Consider the following 24,446-nt stretch of genomic DNA (forward strand, 5'->3'; position numbering starts at 1 on the left):
GTAAGAGCTCCCTGCCATCCAACAAGTGAAGCTCAAGCTCCTCAATGCAGTGTTGAGGGATTTATATAATTTGGTACCAAATTATTATTTATGCCTGGTTAATTCACTAAGTATTTATTGCCTATTATTATAGCTAGGTTGCTACACTAGGGCTATTGTAATATAAAAATTGGTAAGTCACAGCTTTTGCTAGTAAGAGCTTATAATTTAGAGCAAGAGAGGGCAAGTATAAAAGTAATGACAATCATATTTCTTCTGCTCTTTCCTCTTTAATTGCTGTTTTTGTGATAACTTATTTTTGGAATGATCTTCCCTTAGCTTACTGTTAAACTATCAAAATTCTACCTGGCCTTTTTAAGTATCCCTCATACATAGTGTCTCAGCTCTAGTTCTTAATTTGTAACATTCTTACCATAATGATCACATCTTGCTTTTTTTTTTTTTTTTTTTTTTAGCTACAAAGTGCTGTGCTTTTCTGTTTCTTATTTTTAAAGTTTTGGAGCACCTTACTTAGTTCGTGCCTTATTTATTTTTCTAGTAGTGACAGTCTGTTAGGTCATACTCAGTGTACACATTAATTAACAAATGGACTCCTACTTTTCTTCCAGTACCTTCCTTTGTTAGCGGAAGGACAAATGTGGGAGCTCATTTAATTAATGTTGTCTGTTCTTTTTTAAAGTTTAAACTATAAACCTTGTAGAATTTTCCCATTTGCTTCTTTACGATTTCTTCAGGATTGAGGTTTACAATTATTTTACATCATGGCCTTGCAATTTCTCTCAATCTTTTTAATTTCCTACTCACCGTAATGCAGATGACAGGGTAGCCAGACACAGGTCCGGTGCCCTCCTTAGCTTTGGAAGTGTCATCATACAGCAGCAAGGACATAATTTGAGGAACAGAAGGAAAAGTGACATCTGCCATGCTGTTTATTTCTTCTATATACACAATGGCTTTGGTCATCTGAAAGAAAAAGATAATCGTCACTGATTAGTTAAATGCTAGACTTCTGGCATTTCCTTCGTGCTGGACAATATTCATGATGCCCATGGAATCTGTGATAAAAATTGTCCCATCTCTCCCTGCAGAGTAACAGGTGATGCTGACAACTTGCTCACATCTCATGGTTCCAGGGGAGGGCTTCTGAGCCTGGGGCAGCTAATTCAAAGGTTGACCAGTGGCCCAAAAGGTAATTGGGGTCTATGATTTTTTCTCCAGTTACAGTGACAGTAGATAAAACTGTGTTGGTGGAGTGGAGTAAAAATTATTAAGATGAGGTCAAAGTAGAGGAATGTTTTTTCTTAAGTAATAATAATAATAATAATCACAAATAATAAAAATGATACAATAAATAAGTATAGATATTATTAAATTGACCTGTTCCTCAGATTAGCTAAAAACTTAAAGAATTCTTTTCAGTGTAAAAGCCAAAACTCTGTGGAAATTACATCTATCCTGAGGAAAAACTGTTGCTGATATAACACACATGAATTGAACATAAAAACAAGTTCTAGGACCACTGTAGTTTAGGTATAAGCCTTTGGGCATCACAGTTTAATCAAATGAGGAGGAACAAGTGGACTTTTGAAAGTTGTTAAACTATTTTTTGGGTGAAAAAGTAAGTTTTAATGAGTTGTAGGGCTGGATTAATATGTCTTCTGTGTGCTGAGATGATGCTTTGTATCTGGAGTTCAAACCCAAGTTCCGTCATTACCGACTGAGGGAAAGGAGGAGGGAAGGAGTGAGCTACTGTGGGTTATGAACAGCACTTGTCAAAGAAAGAGAAGAATTTCCCACTTACAATCTAATCAGGGCAAAATTTATTTCAGTGGTGACAAGGGATTATGAACACCCTTATATAAAGCTTGGACAGAGTCTCACGTCTTCATTGTACCTACCGTATGTGGTTTCTTACATGTATCTGCTCTGATAAAATACTGGTCACCAGTTTATTAACACATCTCAGCACTTACCTGTGTCTCTGCTATCATGTTTTCATCAGGTTTTAGGTGAACGGTGAAGGCTTCTCGCATCTCTCTTATCCCATCGAAGATTATTTCAATTTCAACAATGTGCCGAGTTTCTCCTTCCTTAAACTCAATTTCTACAAATGCACAAATCAAGAATTTAAATCTTTTGCATATGAATGTTAGAAATGCAGGCAAGTTCTTTGACTGTGGTCTACAGTGAAAAATACATCTTACATTGCGGCCCAGTATATGTGCATGTATGTGCATGTGTGTGCAAAAGAGAAGCAAAGGTTTCACAAACATCACTAATTCCTACTATCCATGCTGTGCTGTAATCGCTTCTTTTCCTTTTTTGTTTTCTACGCTGTCCAAAGGGAAACCCTAATCATAAGTCGCTAAATTGATTCACTGCCTCACAGTTTGAAAAACTGCCGAGTTAGAGAACAATCATCAGTTCTCATATTGAGGACAATCAAACTCAGCTCTTGTTCCCCAGAATTTCTAAACCAATGGGATCCATGCCATATGAATGGGACTGAAGATATATTTGTGAATGGTATTTATGATATACGTGCAGATAAGCTGGATATAAAACTGTTTTTAGATGCAATATCAAATTATATTTCAAAAACATTTCTTTCTGTTGTTGTTCTTGAAAATTTAGAAAAGTTATTATAGATAAATATTAGTGGTTTCTCCCTCACCCTGTTCCTTTTCACTAAAAGAATTGCTTCACTGTCATCAGATTATATCCATTTATCAGAATTTTTTAAGCATTAATTTTAAAAATTTCAAGATGTTGAAAATCATTGGATTCTATTAAAACCCTGAATAAGCAACTGCCCATACTACCAAACTTGAATAAATTACTTTGTTGATTTTACTGTGCCTTTTGAGAATCAGGATCAGAGGAAAAATACAAAAAATATAAATCACAGTCATTCCAAACAGAGGAGATAATAAATGTTGCTTTCTGATATAATTGTGGTTTAATCAATTATAAATTCTTTGAGTCTAGCAGGAAAAGAAATGCATTCCTAGTGTATTTTTTTCTATTTCAATTTTTAAATTATCAATTGCATTTCTTTAAAAGGGAGCTAGTAACCTAGACATCTTTAAAATTAGATCCCCCTGAGCCATGGCATGTTCTTTGTATTTGTCAGTCCTAGACTTCTCCAGCCCTGACAGAACTCAGGGTTCTTGATCCAGTGGATGAAACTAACAGTTTCTCACCTACTACCTTGTTTTTGATTTTATTTTTCAAAATTACATTTTATAATTTTATTTATAATTATTTTAATCATTTCATAATTTAAAGTTACATTGCATAATTATGCTTTATAGTTTAGCATTTTATTATGTTTATTTGAGATATGCAATGTGATGTTGCAGATAATTTGGTTTGTTCTATGTGATGTGAAATTTAAAAGCTAGCTTCCATCACTTAAAAATCTGGGGATTTCACCAAAGAATGAGATGTTTGAGAGCCAGCAATATAGCTCAGAGGCATAAGCACCTGCCTGGCAAGCACAGGGTCCTGAGTTTGATCCTCTAGGTACCAAAAAACAAAAACAAAAAGAAAAAGAGATGTTTGAGTTCTTTTGTGCCCTCCTGCATGATAATAGGTGGCTATGGTAGTCCAGGCTTTTCTCAACATAGGAGAAAATTTCTGTTTCAAGAATATTCCAATCACTCCATTTTTCCTTTGCATTTCGCTCTCTTCACTCATTTTCGTTGCTTGTCTTAACTTTGTAAGCATTCAAGTTTTTATAACCCTGGGTTCTCCAAACCAATGGTCTAAGCAAGCAAAAATAATTTCAGCATTGAAATGATTTCCTTCTGATTGCATATTTGGTAGGTGATAGTCAAGTTTTAAAATCACATTTGTCTTCATCTGTCACTTTACTTTTCACCACCAATTTTTTCAACTTTTATATTTATTTTTTCTTATTTGCAGAGCAATGACCTCAATAGCCTACAGTTTAGGCTATAAAAGGAAAAACTATAGCATGTTTTATCAAAATAAAATTTCATAAGTTTTTATTATAAACATAAGGTTCACACCAATGGGATAAAAGACACAATGACTTAGTATTATTTAACTTTTCTTTACCTCCAGTACTGGGGATTGAACCAAGGGGTACTCTACCTACAGTCCTTTTTATTTTTTATTTTGAGACAGGCTCTCTAAATTGTTCAGGCTGCCTTCCAACTTGCAATTCCTTGCCTCAGCCTCTCCAGCACTTGGGATTATGGGTGTATGTCACCATGCCTGGGAGCATTATGTCACTTTTATCTGACTTTCTTTATCATTTCACTACATAGAAATAATTTTGTTTTGTGTTTTAGCAAAAATAATCATTTTATTTCTAAGAAAAACAATTTTTGCTAACGGTCATATTTCCAATATTTGGAAGGGTTTTCCTTCATGTAAAATCTGTTCATTTTAGAAAGGACTGATTTTAGACCTTGCATTTTAGTAGCTAATCTCTTTTCCTTTTTCTTCTTTTGGATTACATGTGATTTATCACCTCAGAATAATCTGAGGGTAAATTTGAAGCTATAGTGTATCAAATTTTTACCATATATGTAGGAAAAAAAATATTGTCTTTGTAGAAGATGTTATTTCTTCTATTACCTAAATTCATTACTGATTCAGTAACATCTACTAGTCACTTTTAAATTTGCTGGTGGGTTAGAACATCAAGATGAATGCCTGCAGTACTATGGTTGTCAAGAACTAAGGATAAGTAGAAGACCAAATAGTTCATAAACTTTATTTTTGATATCAGTTTATGTTTATCTGTCAGAAAATAATTCAAGGGCTGGGGATATAGCTCAGTGGCATATGCGCCTGCCTGGCAAGTGCAAGGTGGTGAGTTCGATCCCCGGTACCGCAAAAATAAAAAAAAGAAGAAAAGAATTCAGAGATGAGCAGGGAGAGGAAGAGAGAGAAGAATCTATTCGTGCTAATTACTCATAGAAATATGCAGAAGAGATATGAAAACCATCCTTACGAGGCTCCTACATGAGTCTTAGAGAACTCATGGTCTTGCAGTACTGAGGATTGAACTGAGAAATTCACAGAGAGATATGTTCTCAGTCCTTTTCATTTTTTATTTTCTTTTTCCTTTGAGACAGGGTTTTAAGTTGCCCAGGCTGCGGTCTAGCTTGCAATTCTCTTGCCCCATCCTCCCAGAGTGCATGTGCCACCCCAGCTGGCTTTACCACACTCTTACTGTCCTTAATTGGCCCCAAACTTTATAGCATTAGGAAGGAGGGGAGCCAGAGGAAGGCAAATAAAAATAATTAAGATGCATTATGTACGTATACCAGCTCCTCATGGTGGATGCAATCATTACTTGCTGCAAATGTTTACTAATAAAACAAGTCAGCTGAGACGTCCCAGTATTTGAGGTTGAGAGGTAAAGCATTAATTGACTCCATGCTAGATCTCATTTATAAATTTAAAATAGAATTACATAGCTCAACTGCTTTTTTCTGAATCCGACAGCATCCTTTGTCACTGTTAAGAAGAAATGTTAAAGGTCTGAGAGTTATATGACTTTCCACTCCCTCCTGTCCACAAGATAAAGGCTTTCCAAGCTTCAAGCAAACAAACAAACAAACAAAAGGTTTAGATCACAAGTGTTCTCTAACTTACAATAAATTCTCATCACAGTTATCATGCACATTTTCAGTGTAACATAAACCTACAGGAAAATTATCAGGTAATGTCCATTCAAGAGATGACAATAAAACCAGCCAAAGGTTTAAAGTACACTCAAAACAGAAAGTCTTCTAGCATGTCTATCCAAAGTTTCCATAAGCCCCTAACACAAGAGAGTCATAAAGGAAGCCCAATGAGTCAAAAAGGGAAATCCTAGAAATACATTATTGTCTTTATTTCTCTAAAGGAAAGCGTTCAAGAAAGCATATCTATTTACATTTCCGTTGGATGTTTCTCTTTTTCTTAAAGGTACAGCACCCAGTACACAGTGTTGGCATGGTCCATCCGGTGACAGCCCTGAGACCCCCCTACCTTCCGACACAGGGTGGTAGTCTTCCCCAGAGGTGGCTGAGCCGTCCTTTGTGTGGACTCTCACGATGGAAACTTGAGAAGTGTCTCCTTGGCGAATCACTGGAATTTTTACAACCACAGACTGTCCTGGCTCTTTGGGCTCTGTGATGCTAAATTTGGTTTCTCCAAATTTGATCACAGCCTCTGCAATTGTGGAACACACAGGCAAATTTAGTAAGGTAAACAGGTCCCCCCCCCCCCTGCTCATTTCTAATGCTTCCTTTCACAGAGGAGGATACACTCCTGACTTCTCTGTTTCCTCAGTGTTTGCAGTGAATGAGGAAGGAGGAACCGACAAGTGTTGCCCAGTTTTTTTTAAATTAGTGGTGCTGGCTATAAAACCCATGACCTAGGGCTGGGGGTTTAGCTCGGCAGTACAGCACCTGCCTGGTAAGTGCAAGGTCGTGAGTTTGATTCCTGGTACCGGAAACAAACAAACAAACAAACAAAAAAACCCAAATAAAACCCATGGCCTTATGCATGCTAGGCAAGCACTCTACCACTAGGCTACATTCCCAGCCCCCAACTTTGTCAGTTTTAGTAGTTTGATTTGTCCCCTCTACATCTTTTTTTTTTTGCTTTTTGGTTTTTCTCTGGTACTGGGGACCAAACTCACAACCTTGTGCTTGCCAGGCAGGCGCTTTGCCGCTGAGCTAAATCCCCAGCCCCTTGTCCCCTCTACATCTTAATGGTTTTCCTCTCAATCGCTCTCAACCCCTAGTCAGAAAGAGTTGTTATTTTCTGAGCCACCTAAGACCTTAACAAGAATAGATTTCCATTCCCAGTTCACAGCTGAGCATAAGCAATAGCCTCTTACTGTCAGCATCATCTTGGATCCTTATCAGAGTTTCATTTTGTTCACCAACTGCAGCCCCAAAGGGGGAGTTGCTTTGTGGAGTGCCAAGTACTAGGCGGAGTTCCTCTACCTCCTCATAGAATGTGTCATCCATCAGCTCAAGGATACAGGGCTTTTCAGTCTCACCTGCAGCAAATAATAATGTCAGTAGGTCAGTCACATCCCACAGGCTAAGAAGGATACAGGAACAACTAGGACGAAGGCATCACACGAGTGAAGATGTTGCTTTTCTTTTGCTGTATCAGTGCAAAGACCACTGTAACAAGCCTTTAATAACTAGTTACTGAATAATTAAATAAATGTTTAAATACATGCAAGAATAGGCTCTTGTTTGCATAGGGAACTTCTATAATTTGTAGTTTATTTTTTAAAAAAATTTTTGGTATGGGGAATTGAACTCAGGACCTTGCACTTGCCAGGCAAGTACTGTGATGCTGAGATGTATCCCCAGCCCCTGTAATTTCTATTTTAAAGTTCTGTCATTCATCATAGAAAGCAAGGGAAAGAGAAAATGGCCAATTTTCTTTATGAATTCCTAGTACTATGATCAGGAAGCAAATCTAGTAGATTTGTACTGGTTGGTCATTGTTAATTTGACTGTATAATTACAGTTTGACTGGTAATACTAACTGTTGCTTTATTAAACAAATCACTGAGCTAAGAACAATTATGTCCCTGCCTCTGACAAGGGGGAGCAATATTATAGCTTGAACTTTCTCTTGTCTCAATAATTTTTAAAAACTTTTTTGATGACCATAAGTTATACCACGAGATAGGTGATCAAATAAACAATTCTTCAGTTGTTGACTATTTGTGTTCAACCTTTTCTTACTGTAAATAACTTTGTATAAATATTCACATAGGGAAATCTTTCTGTACACTTATGTTTTTAAAAGAGCATATTTCAAGGGAAAAAAGATCATAGAGTGGGGAGTGACAGCAACTCAACCTATCTGAGATTTGATATCCAGACTCTGGAAAACAACTTGGAGAAGAAACAAAGAGATACTACTTTGTTCCCTGGGATCCACGAGGGATTTTAGGACCCTCTGCACTTGCTCTGAAAGAAATTTCTCGGAATCATTTGTTTTTTTTTTTTTCTTTTTGGTATCAGGAATCAAACTCAGGACCTTGTGCTTACCAGGCAGGTGCTTATACCCCTGAACTATATCCCCAGCCCAAGAAACTTCTTATGGTGTAACACTGCAGCACAGTAGACCGGGTCAGTGGTAGCTGTGATCTGCAAGGAAAGGACAGGACTCTGCTACCAGTGTGTGCTTCTACAAGCAGCAGCTGGTGAGTGACTCTAATACAAGTGTCTACCATTGCCCTGGAGAGGGTGTTTGCTGCGACGCCACTCTGAAGAAGGGCGGCTTCTTTGAACCTGCTTCCCAGAGTAGCCACTTGGCTCTGCTCAGCGGCTTCCAGTGCTATGTTTCTGAAGTAACTGGGTGAAGGACCTCCACTGGAGATAGCTCGCTATCAGATAACAGGCTGGAAAAAGACTCCATCATGTGTTTGGGGTAAAAGATATAGGCACAGCTCTCAGGCCAGGCTCAGTCTGAGTTGCCTGAGATTTTAAAGCCCTGGCACTAGCATCCTTGTTCTACTATCTGCTGGTGTCTGTATCCACATAGATCTGGGGTCTGACTGCCTTCTTTATCTACCAGCATAAACAGGGATATGCCTTGACTTGGATCTTGCTCCTAAACTATAGATTCTGGAAGAAAGTCATGCATCCAAAATAACCAAAATTTCTTTTTTGCCTTTTTCTTCCCTTCTTTTTTCTCTTATGAGTGCACTATTTTTTCTTCTTTCTTTTTCTTACTAGTTCATAGAGGGTAGGGGAATTCCTCCTTGCCCACTTTCCTTGCTTCTTTTTTGTTCTATCTCTTTTTCTTACTTTTTTCTGGCTTCATGTTAATCTCTGCCCTCTTTTTAAAAATTTGTTTCCCTTTAACTTTTTCTCTCATACTTTTATTCATGATATTCTTTCTTTTTCATCATTTAATTCTCATTTTTTTCTGTTATCCCTATTTAGTTAGATAAATATCCCTCTACCCCCATTAGGGTCCCTTGTTTCATTCTTTCTCCTTCTTCTCATATTTTAATAGTTTAAGGTTCAAATTTTTCTTCTTGCATTCCCATGCCCTAAGTCCATTATATCTTTAATAGTATACTTATAAAGCTTTGTTAGTCTTTAGATAGTTGACTCTATACATTACTATTGAATACTCGTCTACCATTAGAGGAGATATAGCTGTTGCATTTGGTGCATACTAGCTGCGGGTCAATAGCTGGATTGTATTAAAGTTTATGCTTAAGAAATCCAATATTTAATTTTAGATTTCTTCTCAAGGGCAAAGGGGGTTACATAATTGGTTGTCATAGCTGTTAATACTTATAAATTGTATAATACTACTGTAGCTGACTTTCTTGATATTGGCCACATAATTTTTGAAGCATGAAGAGACAAGGCAAAACTCCCAACTACCCGAAAGCCAGTTGGAGGAGATTGAGGAGAACAGTATATACTACACACTAAATTATTCTAAAAGATAATGTAGGATGTTAGAAAATAGATTAATGAGGTACTCAGTGAAATGACAGAAAATACAACTAAATAGGTAGAGGAAGTAATAGCAAAAATGATTCAGGACCTTTCAGAAAACACTAATAAAAATTAGATGAACTAAACAAAATGGTACAAAACACGAACAACCAGTGTAGCAAAGAATTGGAGCCTACGAAAGGTTGCAGTCAGAAATCCAGGAGATTAAAGATTATATTGAAAGTATGGGCAGCAGAAACGACCAGTGTGAGGACAGAATTCCGGAGCCAGAAGACAGTGATGCCTTTAAAGATCAATTACTCAAAGATACCTTAAAGGCCACAAGATAACATGAAAAAATGAATCCAGCAGCTCCTAGATGGTGCAAAGAAGACTAATCTAAGAGTAATAGGAATAACTGAAAACCAGAAGACATGACAAATGGCATAAGAAACCTGTTCCCAAAAACAATGGCAGAAAATTTCCCAAATATAGAGGAAGAAATAAACATTCAGATAAGTGATGAAGCACATAGAACCCCAAATCATCACACCCTAAAAAGAACCTTTTTATGCCATATAATTTTCTTTTTTGTTTTTAAATTTTTTTTTTTCCAGTACTAGGAATGGAACTCACAACCTCACACTTGCCAGGCGGGTGCTGTGCCACTGAGCTAAATCCCTAGCCCAGGCTAAATACCCAGCTCCAGCTAAATCCCCAGCCCCTATGCCATATAATTTTTAAAGTAACAGAAATCTATCACAGAGACAAAATATTAAAAGCCATTAGAGAAAAGTGATGAGTCAAAACTAAAGGTAAACCCATTAGAATTAAAGCACACTTCTCAACACAAACCTTAATTCCAAGAAGGCTCGGAGTGATGTGTTCCAAGCCCTAAAACATAACAACCTTCAAACTTGACTTATGTACTTTGCAAAACTATCTTTCAAATTGATGGAGAAATAAAGTATTTCCATGACAAGGAATACCTCAAGAAATTCATGACCACCAAACCAACATTATGAAAAATTCCCAAGGATATCCTAGAAAGAGACAATGCCATTATCTCAAAAAGAATGAATACATATGGCAGAATGAGTAGCTAAAAACTACAAAAATAATAAGGAAATCAGTAACAGGAAAAACAATACAATGACAAAAATAAATCAATATCTTTCAGCAATAACACTTAATGTGAATGGTCTCAACTCCCCATTCAGAAGACAAATATTGGTTGAATGGATCCAGAAACAAAACCCAATGATATACAGTATACAAGAAATGTATGTAATTTCAAAAGAAATTCACAGATTATAAATCAGGGGATGTAGTAGGAACCCAGAAAAAAGCCGACAGCTGTTCTAATTTCAGACAAAGTAGATTTGAAGCCAAAACTAATCAGAAGACAAAAAAGGTGACTGCATATTAGATAAGGGAACATTTCAACAAGAAGAGATAATAATTATAAACATTTATGCACCAAACACTGGAGCACATAATTTCATAAAACAAACACTATTGGACATGAAAAATCCAATAAACACCAATACAATTTTAACGGGGGCCCTGAAGACCTCAGTGTCACAAACAGATCAACTAGACAACAAAGAAATATCAGAGCCGAACCAAAACTTTGAACAAATAGACTTAATAGATATCTACAGAATGTTTCCCCCAACAAGAGCAGAATACACATTCTTCTCAGCAGCACATGGGACTTTTTCCCAAACAGACCACATACTAGCCCATAAAGCATGTTTAAGGAAAGCAAAAGAATTGAAATTATTCCATTCATGTTATCAGTTCATACTTGAGTGAAACTAGAAAACAATGACAAAGAAATCACAACATTTCTGTTTTATACATGGAAATTAAACAATATCCCCTTGAATAATCAATGAATCTTGGAAGAAATTTCTCGGAAGAAATTCTAAGAATCATATGATAATGCAACACAATATACCAGAACCTCTGGGACACAATGAAAGCAGTCCTAAGAATGAAGTTTATCACTGTGAATGCCTACAACAAAAAAACAGAACAAGCTCAAATAAATAAGCTTTCGATGCACTTCAAGGTCCTAGAAAAACAAGAACAGTCCAAACCCAGAGCTGCCACACAAAAGGAAATTATAAAGCTTAGATCATTAATAAATAAAATTGAGACTACAAAAGCATACAAAGAAGCAATGAATCAATTTGGTTCTTTGGAAAGTTAAACAAAACAGACAAATCCTTAGCCAATTTTATCAAAACAGAGAAAGAAAAGACCCAAACACATGCAATTAGAAATAAAAAAGGCAAAATAACAGTGGTTCTGTTGAAACCCAGAAGATCATTGGCAACTACTTTGTGAACCTGTACTCAAGTAAAATGAAAAATTCAGATGAAATTTAAAAGATCACCAACTAAGAAAAGCTAGGCCCTGACAGATTCACTGCCAAATTCTACAAGAACTTTAAAGTACATCTGATGTCAATGCTCTTTAAACTCTTTAGTGAAATTAAAAGAGAAGCAGTATTTCCAAAGGCAGTATTTCCAAAGTCATTGCTGGAAGCAAGCACTACTTTGATTCTAAAACCAGAAAAGGACCCAAGAAAGAGAGAGAGAAAGGGAGAGAGACAGAGAGCGAGAGAAGGTGGGGGGGGGGAATTCTAGGCCGATGTCTTTAGTGAACATAAATGCAAAAATCCTCAGCAAAATATTGGCAAACACGATGCAACAAATCATCAAAAGTGTCATACACCACGACCGTGTGGGCTTCATACCAGATATGCAGAGATGGATTAACACAACCCAATCAATAAATGTAATAGCCACATAAACAGAAGTAAGCAAAAAAAAAAATCACACAATCATCTCAATAGACAAAAAGCCTTTGACAAAATCTAACATCCATTCATCATAAAAACCCTGAACAATAGGTATTCGAGGTCTTTCTTACTACTTGATGAAATCATATATTAAAGGGAGAGAAGCTGACCTCTAAAGTCAGAAACAAGACAAGGATGTTTTCTATCCCCACTCTTTTTCAATATACTTCTTGAAACTTTAGCTAGACCAATCAGGCAAGGGAAAAAATAAAATGGATATTTATAGGGAAGGGAGACGTTAAATTATCACTATTTACAGATGATATAATCTACAAAGATTCCAAAAACTCCACCAAAAGATTCCTAGAATTAATAACCAAATTCAGTAGCATAGCAGGATACAAAATCAACACTCAAAAATTAGCAGCATCCCTGTACCTCAATAGTAACCCACTGAGAAAGAAATTAGGGAAACAACTTTTCACAATAGCACCAAGTAAAATGAAATACTAGGAATCAACCTAATCAAGGAAATTAAAGACCTCTGTGATAATAACTACAATATTTTGAAAAAGAAGATCAAAGAGGATATCAGAAAATGGAAAGTTATCCCCTGTTCCTGGATGGTCAGAACCCATACAGTCAAAATGGCCATACTTCCAAAACTGTTACACACATTTAGTGTAATCCCAATCAAAATACCATACACTTTTCATAGAACTAGAGAAAAGAATCCTAAAATTCACAGGGAGCCAGAAAAGACTTAGAATAGTAAAAGTAATTCTTCTGGGCAACAGGGAAAGACAGGAGGCATCAAAATTCTCGACGTCAAGTTATACTGTAAAGCTACAGTGATAAAAAGCAGTATGGCACCAGGAAAAAAAAAACAGACTTGTGGATCAGTGGAACAGGATGTGGGGAGGTTGAGGAAGCAACTCCAGGGAAAAGTGGGGAGGGGTTAAGAAAAGGAAATGAGAAATGTTATGTATGTGTACCAACTCCCCATGGCATGTAATCACATTGTACTACAAACATGTACCAATAAAAATTTAAAAAGAATATGTTCCAGTAAGTATAACAATTGAATTAACATGAATGAATAATTCAAGGTACTCGACACATATTAAAAATGTGGGATATCTTTTATTTCATTACATTTCAACATTAATTCTCATTTCCAGCATTGTGAAATCTATATCCAACATGCTTTTGTCCACTGGGATAAATTTTGAATAAACAATATAGCCCATCACTGGGAATCAATAAGTTAGTATAGAAAGCAACATGGCATTCATTCAGACTTTTGCAACCTATTTCACCTTATTATTTGTGCAAATAAAGCTATCTTATAAACTTGTTCAGATAAAAGCACTTTTATTTCCCTCATAAATATTTTTAAACAAACAGCTGGCTTCCTCAAAGTCCATAAACAAATTTCAAGCTCAAACTTACCAGGGAGGAATGTGATGATTGAGCTGTCAGTGTTCGGACGTTCTTCAAAGTCCATCATCACCTGCGCAGACCCTTGCCGTGTGTAGCACCTCACCGAGGACGTGTACTGGACGTCTCCACTCCTCTGGATCACTGCAGCTATCTGCCCATCATTTTCACTACCAGTGTATACCCTTTCTTTGAATTGCATCTTGGGCACTGCAAAACCAAACAAACTCATGGATCAAAGTGAACAGAAATTTTCTTAAGGAGAATGGCATTTCAGAAGATATTTTTGGCGCAGAGAACAGGGGAAAGGAAGTGAGAATTGGGCCTCAGTCTTGACTCTGTCATTTGCTAATGCTTTAACCTTGAGTGAATCACTTAACCTTAAGATTTTGATTCTCTTTGTTCATATTTTGCTCTGATTATTTTGTGAAGTGAGGACATGCAACAAAATGCTGAAAAGTAGTAAAACAAAAATCTGAAGATTTTTCTACGTAAGTTGCTTAGTCATGAATTTTTCAGAATTTTTTGATATGAGGAACACTAAATATTGTGCACATAATTATCACCACAGTTTAAAACTGCGGATCATATTGGGAAAACTAACTGTATGAATAATTATTATGTAACATTTAAGCTGGGTCAAATCAATATAGTTCTCATTAGTACAGGCTAGATTCCCAAAGCAATGTCAGAAGAGTATCCAGAATTCCCTTATGATAAAAACCCTGAAGAAAATAGGTTTAGAAGGACCTTATCTCAATTTGATAAAGGTCATTATGACCAACCCACTGACAATACCATATTAAGTAGTGAAATAATAAAAGTCTTCCCTCTCAAATCAAGAGCAAGACAAGGAGGTCCACTATCACCATTTCTATTCAACACAGTTCTCAAAACATTAGCCAGAGCAGTCAGGCAAGAGAAAGAAATAAAAACTGTTATGTACCGGAAAGGATGAAGTCAAAGTATTACTTGCAGATAACATGATCCATTACTTACAAGTCCCAAAAAATTCCACCAAAAGGCTTCTAGAATTAATAACCAAATACGGCAATGTTGCAGGATACAAAATAAATATAAAAATGAATAGAATTCCTAAACACTAATAATGACTCACTAAAAAAGAAATTAGAATAGCAGTGCCATTCACAATAGCATGGAAAAAAACCCCATAGGTTTCAACCTATCAGGAATTGAAAGATGTCTACAATGAAAATTACATCAGTTTAAAAGAAGAAATTAAGGAGGACATAAGGAAATGAAAAGATAGCTCCTGCTCCTGATTATATTGTAACCAATATAATCAAAATAGCTATACTCCCAAAACTGATAAACAGATTTAATGTAATCTCAGTCAAATTCCAGCACTTCTCACAGAGCTAGAAAAACAAACTAAAATGTACATGGAATGAGAAGAGACCCAGAATAACAAAAGTAAAGCAGGTGACATCACAATCTCAGATTTGAAGCTGTATTATAAAGATGTGATGACTAAAACATAATGCTACTGTCTCCAAAACAGGAATACTGATCAGTGGAACAGAACAGAAGAAGCAATCCCAGGCACATACAGCATCTAATCCTCGATACAGAGGCCAACAACAAAGAGGAAATATAGACTCTTTAATAAATGGTGCTGGGAAAAATAGATATCCAAGTGCATAAAATTGAATCTAGACTCATATATCTTACCATGTACTAAACTAAACTCAAAATGAACCCAAGATCTAAATGTTAAAACAGAAACACTTAATCTCCTGGAAGATAAAACAGGTATAACTCTTGCAGACATAGGCATAGGAAAGGACTTTCTGAATAGAACCTCAATGGCAAAACAAATAATACTGAAAATCAACACATGGGATGATATCAAGTTAAATGGCTTTTACACAGCAATAGAAGCAGCCACAGAGTGAAGAGACAGCATAGAGAATGGAAAAATAAATCACCAACTATTCAGAAAGAGGACTAACATCTAGAATACATGAACAACTAAAAAAAATTAGACTCTCCAAAACAAAAGACCTAATCAAAATATTGTCAACTGGAATGAATAGACACTTCTCAGAAATAAAAAAGGCCAATACATACATGAAAAAAATGTTCAACATCATTGGCCATTAGAGAAGTGCAAATTAATACTACACTGAGATACCATCTTAACTCAGAAGGAACGGAGTGGAGAAAAGAAAATAAAGAAAGAAAGAAAGAAGGGAAATATATATACACACACAAGGTAGCTAAGATAATTGTACTACTGATTTCCATTGGTTGATTGAAAAGAACAGTTAATTTTTAATTGTTTGATCAATTTTGCATGCCTACATCTGGTAATCTGAACAACTACTTTGAAGATAACAGTATGCAATATAACAACCATTGTTAATTTCCTATCATCTTGTTCTGAAATTCTGTATCATTTTTATTATTTTTTATTTTTATTCTCTTTAAAATAAAAAATCTAATAATAACAAATGTTGGCAAGGTTACATTGAAAAAGAAATTTTTCTATGTTGTTGGTGGGAATATAGACTGGTGTAACCACTACAGAAACCAGTGTGGAGATTCCTCAAAAAACTAAAAATAGAAATACTATTTGACAAGCAATCCCACCTCTAGGAATCTTCTCAAAAGAGTTAAAGATATCATATTCCAAGGACACAGGCATACTCATGCTTATAGCTGCACAGCTTATAATAGGTACATATTAGAAACAGTGTGTATGTCCATCAACAGGTGAATGGATAAATGTGGCATACACATTTACACACAATGCAATACTCCTGTGCCATAAAGAAAGATAAACTTGAAGCATTCCTAAGCAAATGGTACACCCTAGTCCAATATGACTGGGGTTCTCATGTAAAAGGGAAAACAGGACACAGGTACAGGGAAAAGGATATGGAGAGACATAGCGACAAGATGACCACTGGCTGGCCAGAAAGAGAAGCCTGGAGCATCCTTCCCTGACCATTCTCAGGAAGAACCAATTCAGCCAACACTTTCGTTTTGACTTCTAGCCAAAAGCTGGGGACAATAAATTCCTGTGGTTTAAGCCATCATGTCTGTAGCTCTTTTTAATGGCAACACTGACAAATGAATAGAGGTATGCCATTCTTATATTTAAGTTGCCATTCTCTTTGCTATTTATATAAACAGTAGCTTACCGTTTTACTTATCAATGTAAAATCAATAAATACTCACGATCAGAGACAGAGTCGTTTATGGACACTGTGGCTTTGCTGGGCTCACCAAGGGCAGCATTCATAGGCATCCGAAGCACCAGCTCAAATTTCTCAATTCCTTCCAGCACTGGCTGTCCAAGGTCATCCAGAATGGTAACACGGACAGTCTGCATGTTGACTCCGGGTGCGAAATCTAAGTTACGACTGATTCCCACATAGTCTGTTCCAGCTACGACAGTAGCAAAAGAATTATTTAGTGAGAAATTTTAAAAATTACTAGAAATAAACTACATAGGTATGCAGACGTTCCTCCTTTAACAGCGAAGTTCTGTTCCTGTAAGTGCATTGTTAAATGAATTTATTATTAAATGAGGAATTATACATTGTATGGACATTACAATATTCAGAACAAAGAAATGGTCAAAGAAAACTCCAACTTGATGACTTGGTGTTACTTGCATAACTCACATGCAGTATTGTGTAACAGATCATGAAACGATAGTACTGTACAATACAATCAGCAGAAATTACAGTAGTACTTTGCTGTAGAAGAAGCCACAATTTGGCTACACTGCTCACATTCCTGCATCATAAGTTCAAATGCAAATCATAAATCTGAGTGGTGGGTTGGAAGTCCCAACAGTATACCTTGGTTGTAATTCCAAATAACCATTAAACAAGTAGGTCATTAAACGAGGAATATATGCATTTATAACTTAGTTTTTAAAAAGTGACCAGTATAATACTAGAGAAAAGTTCCTCAACAAAAGGCAAAAGATTAGCAGTTACATAATTATGGAGGCAGTGGACCAAAGGTCAGGTTCTGTACTTCGTCTAATGCTTGGATATAGGCTTAATTATTTTTGCTTTCTGTGCTATAGTTCCTCCATCTTATTAGACTCCTCTAATGAAGCTCATATAAATGAGGTCTAAAATAAACAGCATGTCAATCACAGATGCTCACAAATGATACATGAAATACATACATTTTTAATTTTGTTCACGTTAGTTACATATCTATAGCTCTTATTTCTATATTTCTGGAGGTACTATAGGACATCTAATTTAGGTGCATGACTGTCTATTCATTAAAGTAACACATTTCAGGTGCTATAACTTGTGTCCCACACACCGTAGCTGTACTTCTCTGCAGCAATGAGCAATGAGAGTATGCTTTAATTCTCAAAGACATAGTTCATCTTTCATTTACTATTTTTCAAACAATAGAATATATATATGTTTACTGTTCATACCTTCTCTTCAAGGAGTTAAAGCAAAACCATGTTTCAATCCTTTATCATTACATACAAAAAGACTGGGAGGAGGGGATGGTAGTTCAGTCTTACTGCTTCCTTCTTTGTTTTCATGCCTTTTGCTCTTCTGGACTCTCATTTTATATCACCTTTGGCTTGGAATGCATAAGGGTTTGAGTGTAGTATCTGTTTTTAATTTACTTGTAAAAATATCTGTATCACCGTGCAGCTCTTTCTGTGCTTTACTTTTCCTGTGTCTTATTTCTTATTCTCATATTTCCCTGTCTTTCCCTATCTCTGATTTGAATTTCTCTCAAAAATTTCTAATTTGGGGAAAAAGTTTATTGGGCACTTATTATATGCAAAGCATTGCTATTTCTATTCCATTAAAAAGTTAAAACCTAAGGGTAATTTTTTTTTTTTGTATCAAAAATCAAACTCAGGACCTTGTGTTGGCCTAAGGGTAATTTTTAAAACTGTGATCTCTGATTGCTTGTGTGATGAATGCACGGTGTAGGTGTGTTTGCACACATCACACATTCATTATAAAGGATAGACATGCATATATGAGAGAGTTGTTTTGCTATCAGTCAATTAGAACAAAAGAAAAGGAAAATTTGAATCTTATGCTTTTCATAAGCTTTACCGTCAGCTTTTTGAAGTTATAGATCCAAGAATAAGATAATATATATGTAGGATATATATGATATGTATATGTATATCATACATATATCTGTATATCAAATATGTCATATGAATAAGATATATAGATATGATATATGATTCTATATTATATATAACATAGATATATAAAATATATATTATATAATATGAGATCTATAATATATAAGATTATATATTATTATATATGATATATAGATATATCATATATGTCTATATATAACAAACTGTCATATATGTATATACTGTCATATATGTCATATATGTATATATGGCAGTTTGTCTAAGAAGAGTGGCTAAAGGTTTATAGAAATGGAGTATTTATAGAGATGTGAAAAGGGGAGGAGGGAGTCAAGTAATGATGCATAATTGCAGGACCCTTAAATGTCATTCAATCTCTGTGAGGTTGGTCATCATGAACATTCTGCAAATAGTCACATTACTAAACCATGCTAGATTTCCTGAGTGGAGAACTAATTCATGCAAACATAGAATTAGAATTCACAGTCTATGAGATTTACCTTATAACTTAGCCTCTAACTTATAGCCCTTAAATGTCTTTTCCTACTATGGTAAAGGAATCTTAGATTTATCTATCACATAGTAATAATTTCAGGGAAAAAAAATCCATCCAGCATGCTTCAAAAGGGTTGAGTACAAGTTAATTTTCCTGCCCTAATGATTTTGGCTGTAAAGTATCTGGTATCATGGTAGTTACTGTAGAGCAATCACAAGGGCTGAGGTCAGAAACTGCTCACCATCTGCAGAGGGAGGGTCCGTTTTCCGAGATCTCACCGTGACACTGGAAGGCCTGGAGAGATCTGTACCCACTCTCCACACCCGCGCCTCCACGTGGCCAGCGCTCTCATCCACGGAGTACTGCACGTCCCCAAAGTAGAAGGTGGGTTCTGTGGAGAACAAACATAACCATTTTACTTTTTCACATTAAATGCTATCGTCATGATTTCAGAATTAGCACCATCTATGTCATCATCCTTTTTCCTTTCAGTGAGCTAACATCTCTGTAATCTGTACATTTATGTAATTTTCAGGTGAAAATATCACTGCTTAGAAACAAAATACATTCCCATCTTGGGGCCTAAGAATTGTTTTGTTTCCCATAGGTGGGATTACAAATGGCTTCTAAATGTACCTCTTGCAAGCTTAGATGGATAAATAGAACCAAATGAAACACAACACAGAAGACTGATAATTTTTTTAAAGTGTGGGTTGGATGCTCATTTTATCATCTCAAGTTTTCATTCTATAACAGAGTCACTGCTATGTGCATTATGCTGTCTTCCAGTTCATTAGATTTGGGCTTAAACTGGTGTACTTAGGTCTCTTCTAACCACTTGAGTTAGAACCTATTGGCCTAACTAAGCTGAGTGTAGGTGATTACCAGTCCTGAAGACTTTAGGGGAACCTGATTGCTGGCTACCAATTGTTCTGAAGATCTTCTCTACCAATGGAGATTTCATTCAGAAGTTAGGCTTGTCCTCAAGTATGAAAATAATATGACATAGGTTCAGATAGGGTATGTGCTTTGTAACTTTACACTTCTCTCCAATATTGGTGATGAATTTGAATTGATTTATTATCCTCCCCACCAAAAAAAAAAAAAACAAAAAAAACAAATAGTTTTAGGGCCCAGGGTTTAGCTCAGTGGCACAGCACCTGCCCGGCAAGCATGAGGTCATTAAGTTTGATTCCCAATACCAAAAAAAGAAAGAAAATAGATTTATTATTTTCCATCTGGTTCTCCCTGTGACCAACATTTTACTTTGTGATATAGCTCCCAGAAATCTGAAGTATGATGGTTAGATGATAAATAAAGGAAACTGAGATGTGATTTCTAAGTTTATTTAAAAAACAACTTATTTAACTATAACAGGCTTGTTGGAAATTGTAAACACCCTATACTTTCCTTGCTGTGAATTTATTTAATAATCAATCATTATCAAAGGTAAATTAATTGAGTGGTATAGGAAGCAACTAGCCATTTGATGAGAGTCGTTCTAGTCATTTGTCTCTAGTTTTACAAGATTCTAAAGGACTGAATCTAAAAGGACAGGCAGTCATTAAGGAGATCACGTCACATTTCAGAGGAGCTGATTAAATTCCCAAATACACAAAATAAAGCTGTATTCTGAAAGAATGGTTCACAAAGCCACTGTAGAAACCAAAAGGAGAAGAAACCTCTGTGCACTGTCCAAGTTAGATATGAATTCTTTATTTTCCTGTTGGAACTTTACTAAAACCGGCCACTTTGTTTTGTTGGTTTCTTCACATGGTAAATATGATTAAAAGCATACAACAGCCCTGAACTTTTGAATAATACAAAACCCACCTCGAAATTTCATTTGTGTATTTTGGTTCAGCAGGTGATAAATTTGCTTATAACCTGGTTTCCCTCCACCCCTTCATTCTGCCCTACTTCGGCAGTGCTGGAGCATGTGAGTGAATGTGTACAGATGAAGGAGTTATCTTATTCACTGCAGTCAAAGCAGACCTGGACTGCAGGTCAGTGCATTCCTTACATTTCTTGCATCTAAGGAGAGGGCAAAGGTGAAGGCGGAGAAACCCTGAGAACACTTACTCTGACCAGATGGCCAAACCAGGACATCTGCCTGTCTTTTCAAAGGCTTTTGTAATTACTATGGAGGTTTGATCACCTGCATCCAAAAAGTGGTCTCTTAAATCTCTTTACATTCCTGGCAAACAGCTTCATCAAACAGGTTAAGTTTCTGAGATAGCTAGAGAGTGTGAAATGTGGCCTGTTGAATAATGTTAACTTCCTACTCCTCACAGAGCTACATTAGAACCAATGAAGCAGAATAAAATCACGCAAGTGAGTTCAACCATGAAACATCAGAAGAGATACGTATTAGGGCAAAATTGTGTTTTGTATGTGTGTGTGCAGATTTCATTCTGTCAACAAGTGGTTTTACCTTATGCTTTAAAGCGTAGTTCATATAGAAAAGGGAGTCCTATATAGTACTTTCAGAAATTATATCCCACTTGTCATTCAGAAAAAATACTAATGATAGTAGCTACCATATATAGATACATGTACTTTATATGAGGAAAGAAGAAACAGCAGCAGGATGGCACATGTAACAATGCCGTAGGTCCTGAGTCACATAACCATACGAACAGCATTATCATCTAGCTTTTTCTTGTCTTTCTGAGATGAGGTCTTGCTATGCAGTTCAGGTTGGCTTTGAGCTCACTTTGTAGCCCAGGCTGATCTTGAACTCGCAACCATCCTCCTGCCTCAGCCTCCCGAGTGCTGGGATTACAGGCATTCACCTCTACGCCCAGCTCTTATCTAGCTTCTTAAGCAGAAGGCGCATTAATAATTATGTCCAGCAAAGTAGGAGGGTGGTAAAACAGTTTTTATACTAAATCCCTCAATTTTACTATAGCAGTTAACAGAATTAGGAAAGTCAATTAACTGTTCCTTAAAAAGAAGAATGCTCTTTATTTTTTTATTTTAAAGAGTAAAAGAAGGATAGCATAATAATGGGGGGGCTTACCAAATTACAGACAAAGTGGTAGGAAATTATCAATGGTTATTGTTTTACATATTGTCATCTACAAGATAGTTTCTCAGGAAAACAAATAGACAAATAATAGTGAGTTACAGACAAAAGAGGTATCAATAGTTGTTGTACTATACTTCGGTATCTTCAAAGTGGCTTGTAAAGAAAATAAATAGAGCTATACATGAGTGACCTATTGAAGAATCATTAACTATTCTCAATGGTTGTTGCAGGAAGGATGCTCTTTATTAGCAGCAGTTTTAAATTATTTGTATGATTTTTCTCCTTCTCTGTGCTCCACCTCTTTTTTAGGATGACTAAAAAAATTGGTCAAATAAACAGTTGGAATTATTATAGCTAACCTTGGAGGTGATTAACTATTATGATATTAAAACACAATTCAATAGTTTCTATGACAAAGCAAACAAACAAACAGAAAACCCCAAAGTTTAACTATATTGTTTCTTGTGCCATGGATAAAAAAGAAATGGCAAGATATTATCATCTTTATATCTTCTCAGTGAAGATGAACGAGAACTGAAAATGTTAATGAAGGCTCTAAAATTTGAATATGGGGTTGGGGATATAGCTCAGTGGCATAAGCGCCTGCCTGGCAAGCACAAGGTCGTGAATTTGACCCCTGGTAACACCAAAAAAAAAAAAAAAAAAAAAAAAAGAAAGAATAGCCTAAAATTTGAATACATTTAAATTCTTTATTCAAAACTTTAATATAAATGAATCACAGATCCTTCAAGCAGTATGATGATTTATAGCTGTCACATTAAAAAATGCCAAGTCTTTTCAATATTTTAATTAGTACTCAGCAAGCAAATATTTTAATTGGTACTGAGCAAGCAAAAGGAAGAAAGGGATAAATGGGAGAAGATAATTAACATTTGAAGAAAATGATGCAAAATCCAGAATAATTGCTTAGAATAGCAAATAATTATTATTTTTGAATACAATTTTATACCTCTTTCTTTGATAAACCTCTTTCTGGCTTAAGAACTTGTTTTATTATTATTTTTAAAAATTAAACAAACTGAAGATCTTTGCAAATGAGTCATGGAAATATTCAATTATGATTTAGGGCAAATTATATAAAACCTATTTAATTCTCTAGTTCAGCTCTTAAATACACACTGTGTCTTATACTATATTCAAGGTCACAGAGTTAGTGGGGAAAACAGCTAGAGACTGATATTACCTGGAATGAGAACACGATCAAGCACAGCTACACTTCCCGCACCCCATGCCCACCCAACACCACGAAACAGTCATTCCTCATCACCCCACCTTCTCCAGCAGAGAATCCAGAACGCATGTTTATTCTCTCTGCAGGGCAAAAGCAAGTCATAACAAGTTGTGTGCAAGGAGCATGAGGGAGGTTTTCAGTTGGGCTAGGGCAGAATGTGAAATCCCTAAAGGAAGTCAAAACCTACTTCCCATCCTTTGTAGTCTTACACTTTTAAATCCAGTGCACAGATCAAGAACATTGATTGCAAAACAATCTATTTTAGCCCATTAAATGTTAGAAAGACTTTCAAAACTGGAGATACTTTCACTCTACACAGCACTGATAGAATCACATTTGTTTCCTGCAGATACGGAAGAAAAGGCTTGAAACCTAAAAAAGATATGTACCTTCAACAAGGTACAAAGAAAGAGAAAGGTCTCTTCCCTTTGGGAAAAAAAGTGAACTATCTGTGTGTGTGTGTGTGTGTGTGTGTGTGTGCGGGTGCATGTAGACTGATGTTTACATTTAAATTGTGTCTCATGAGATGAAAGGAAGGCTTGCTAGGAGTAATTGCTACCTGGAGCCAAATCTTATTTACCCATGTGTACAAGAACCATCAGTCAAGCAAGCTTTGTGGGTCTAACATGTTTGGTTAGAAGTGAATGGAGTAAGTGCTTTGATGCTGTCTTTTGGTTCAGTAATGATAGTAATGGAAAGGAGCCTCCTATAATGGTCTCCAACTCAGATCTGTGTTCAGAGCTTTGGACTTTGATAGCGTATTATTTACTCAACCCACTTCCCATGGGCATCTCAAGATAAACTTCTTCCAAACAGA

At 36.0% G+C, this 24,446-nt stretch overlaps 1 protein-coding gene across 1 annotated transcript in view; it reads right to left on the reverse strand.

Moving 5' to 3' along the window:
• The window catches only part of Frem2 (FRAS1 related extracellular matrix protein 2), a 176,483-nt gene that overhangs the window by 24,388 nt on the left and 127,649 nt on the right, over positions 1 to 24,446 (reverse strand). The window contains exons 7-13 of the mRNA XM_005387646.2: positions 19,588 to 19,737; positions 16,915 to 17,124; positions 13,723 to 13,920; positions 6,869 to 7,033; positions 6,013 to 6,195; positions 1,974 to 2,104; positions 805 to 963 (exon numbers count right to left, since the gene is read on the reverse strand). Coding sequence (XP_005387703.1) covers positions 805 to 963; positions 1,974 to 2,104; positions 6,013 to 6,195; positions 6,869 to 7,033; positions 13,723 to 13,920; positions 16,915 to 17,124; positions 19,588 to 19,737 — 1,196 coding nt within the window. The remainder of the gene's footprint in view (positions 1 to 804; positions 964 to 1,973; positions 2,105 to 6,012; positions 6,196 to 6,868; positions 7,034 to 13,722; positions 13,921 to 16,914; positions 17,125 to 19,587; positions 19,738 to 24,446) is intronic.

The sequence above is a fragment of the Chinchilla lanigera genome, unplaced genomic scaffold (assembly GCF_000276665.1).
Source record: "Chinchilla lanigera isolate Chin_1 unplaced genomic scaffold, ChiLan1.0 scaffold00030, whole genome shotgun sequence".
Classification (NCBI taxonomy): Eukaryota; Metazoa; Chordata; class Mammalia; order Rodentia; family Chinchillidae; genus Chinchilla; species Chinchilla lanigera.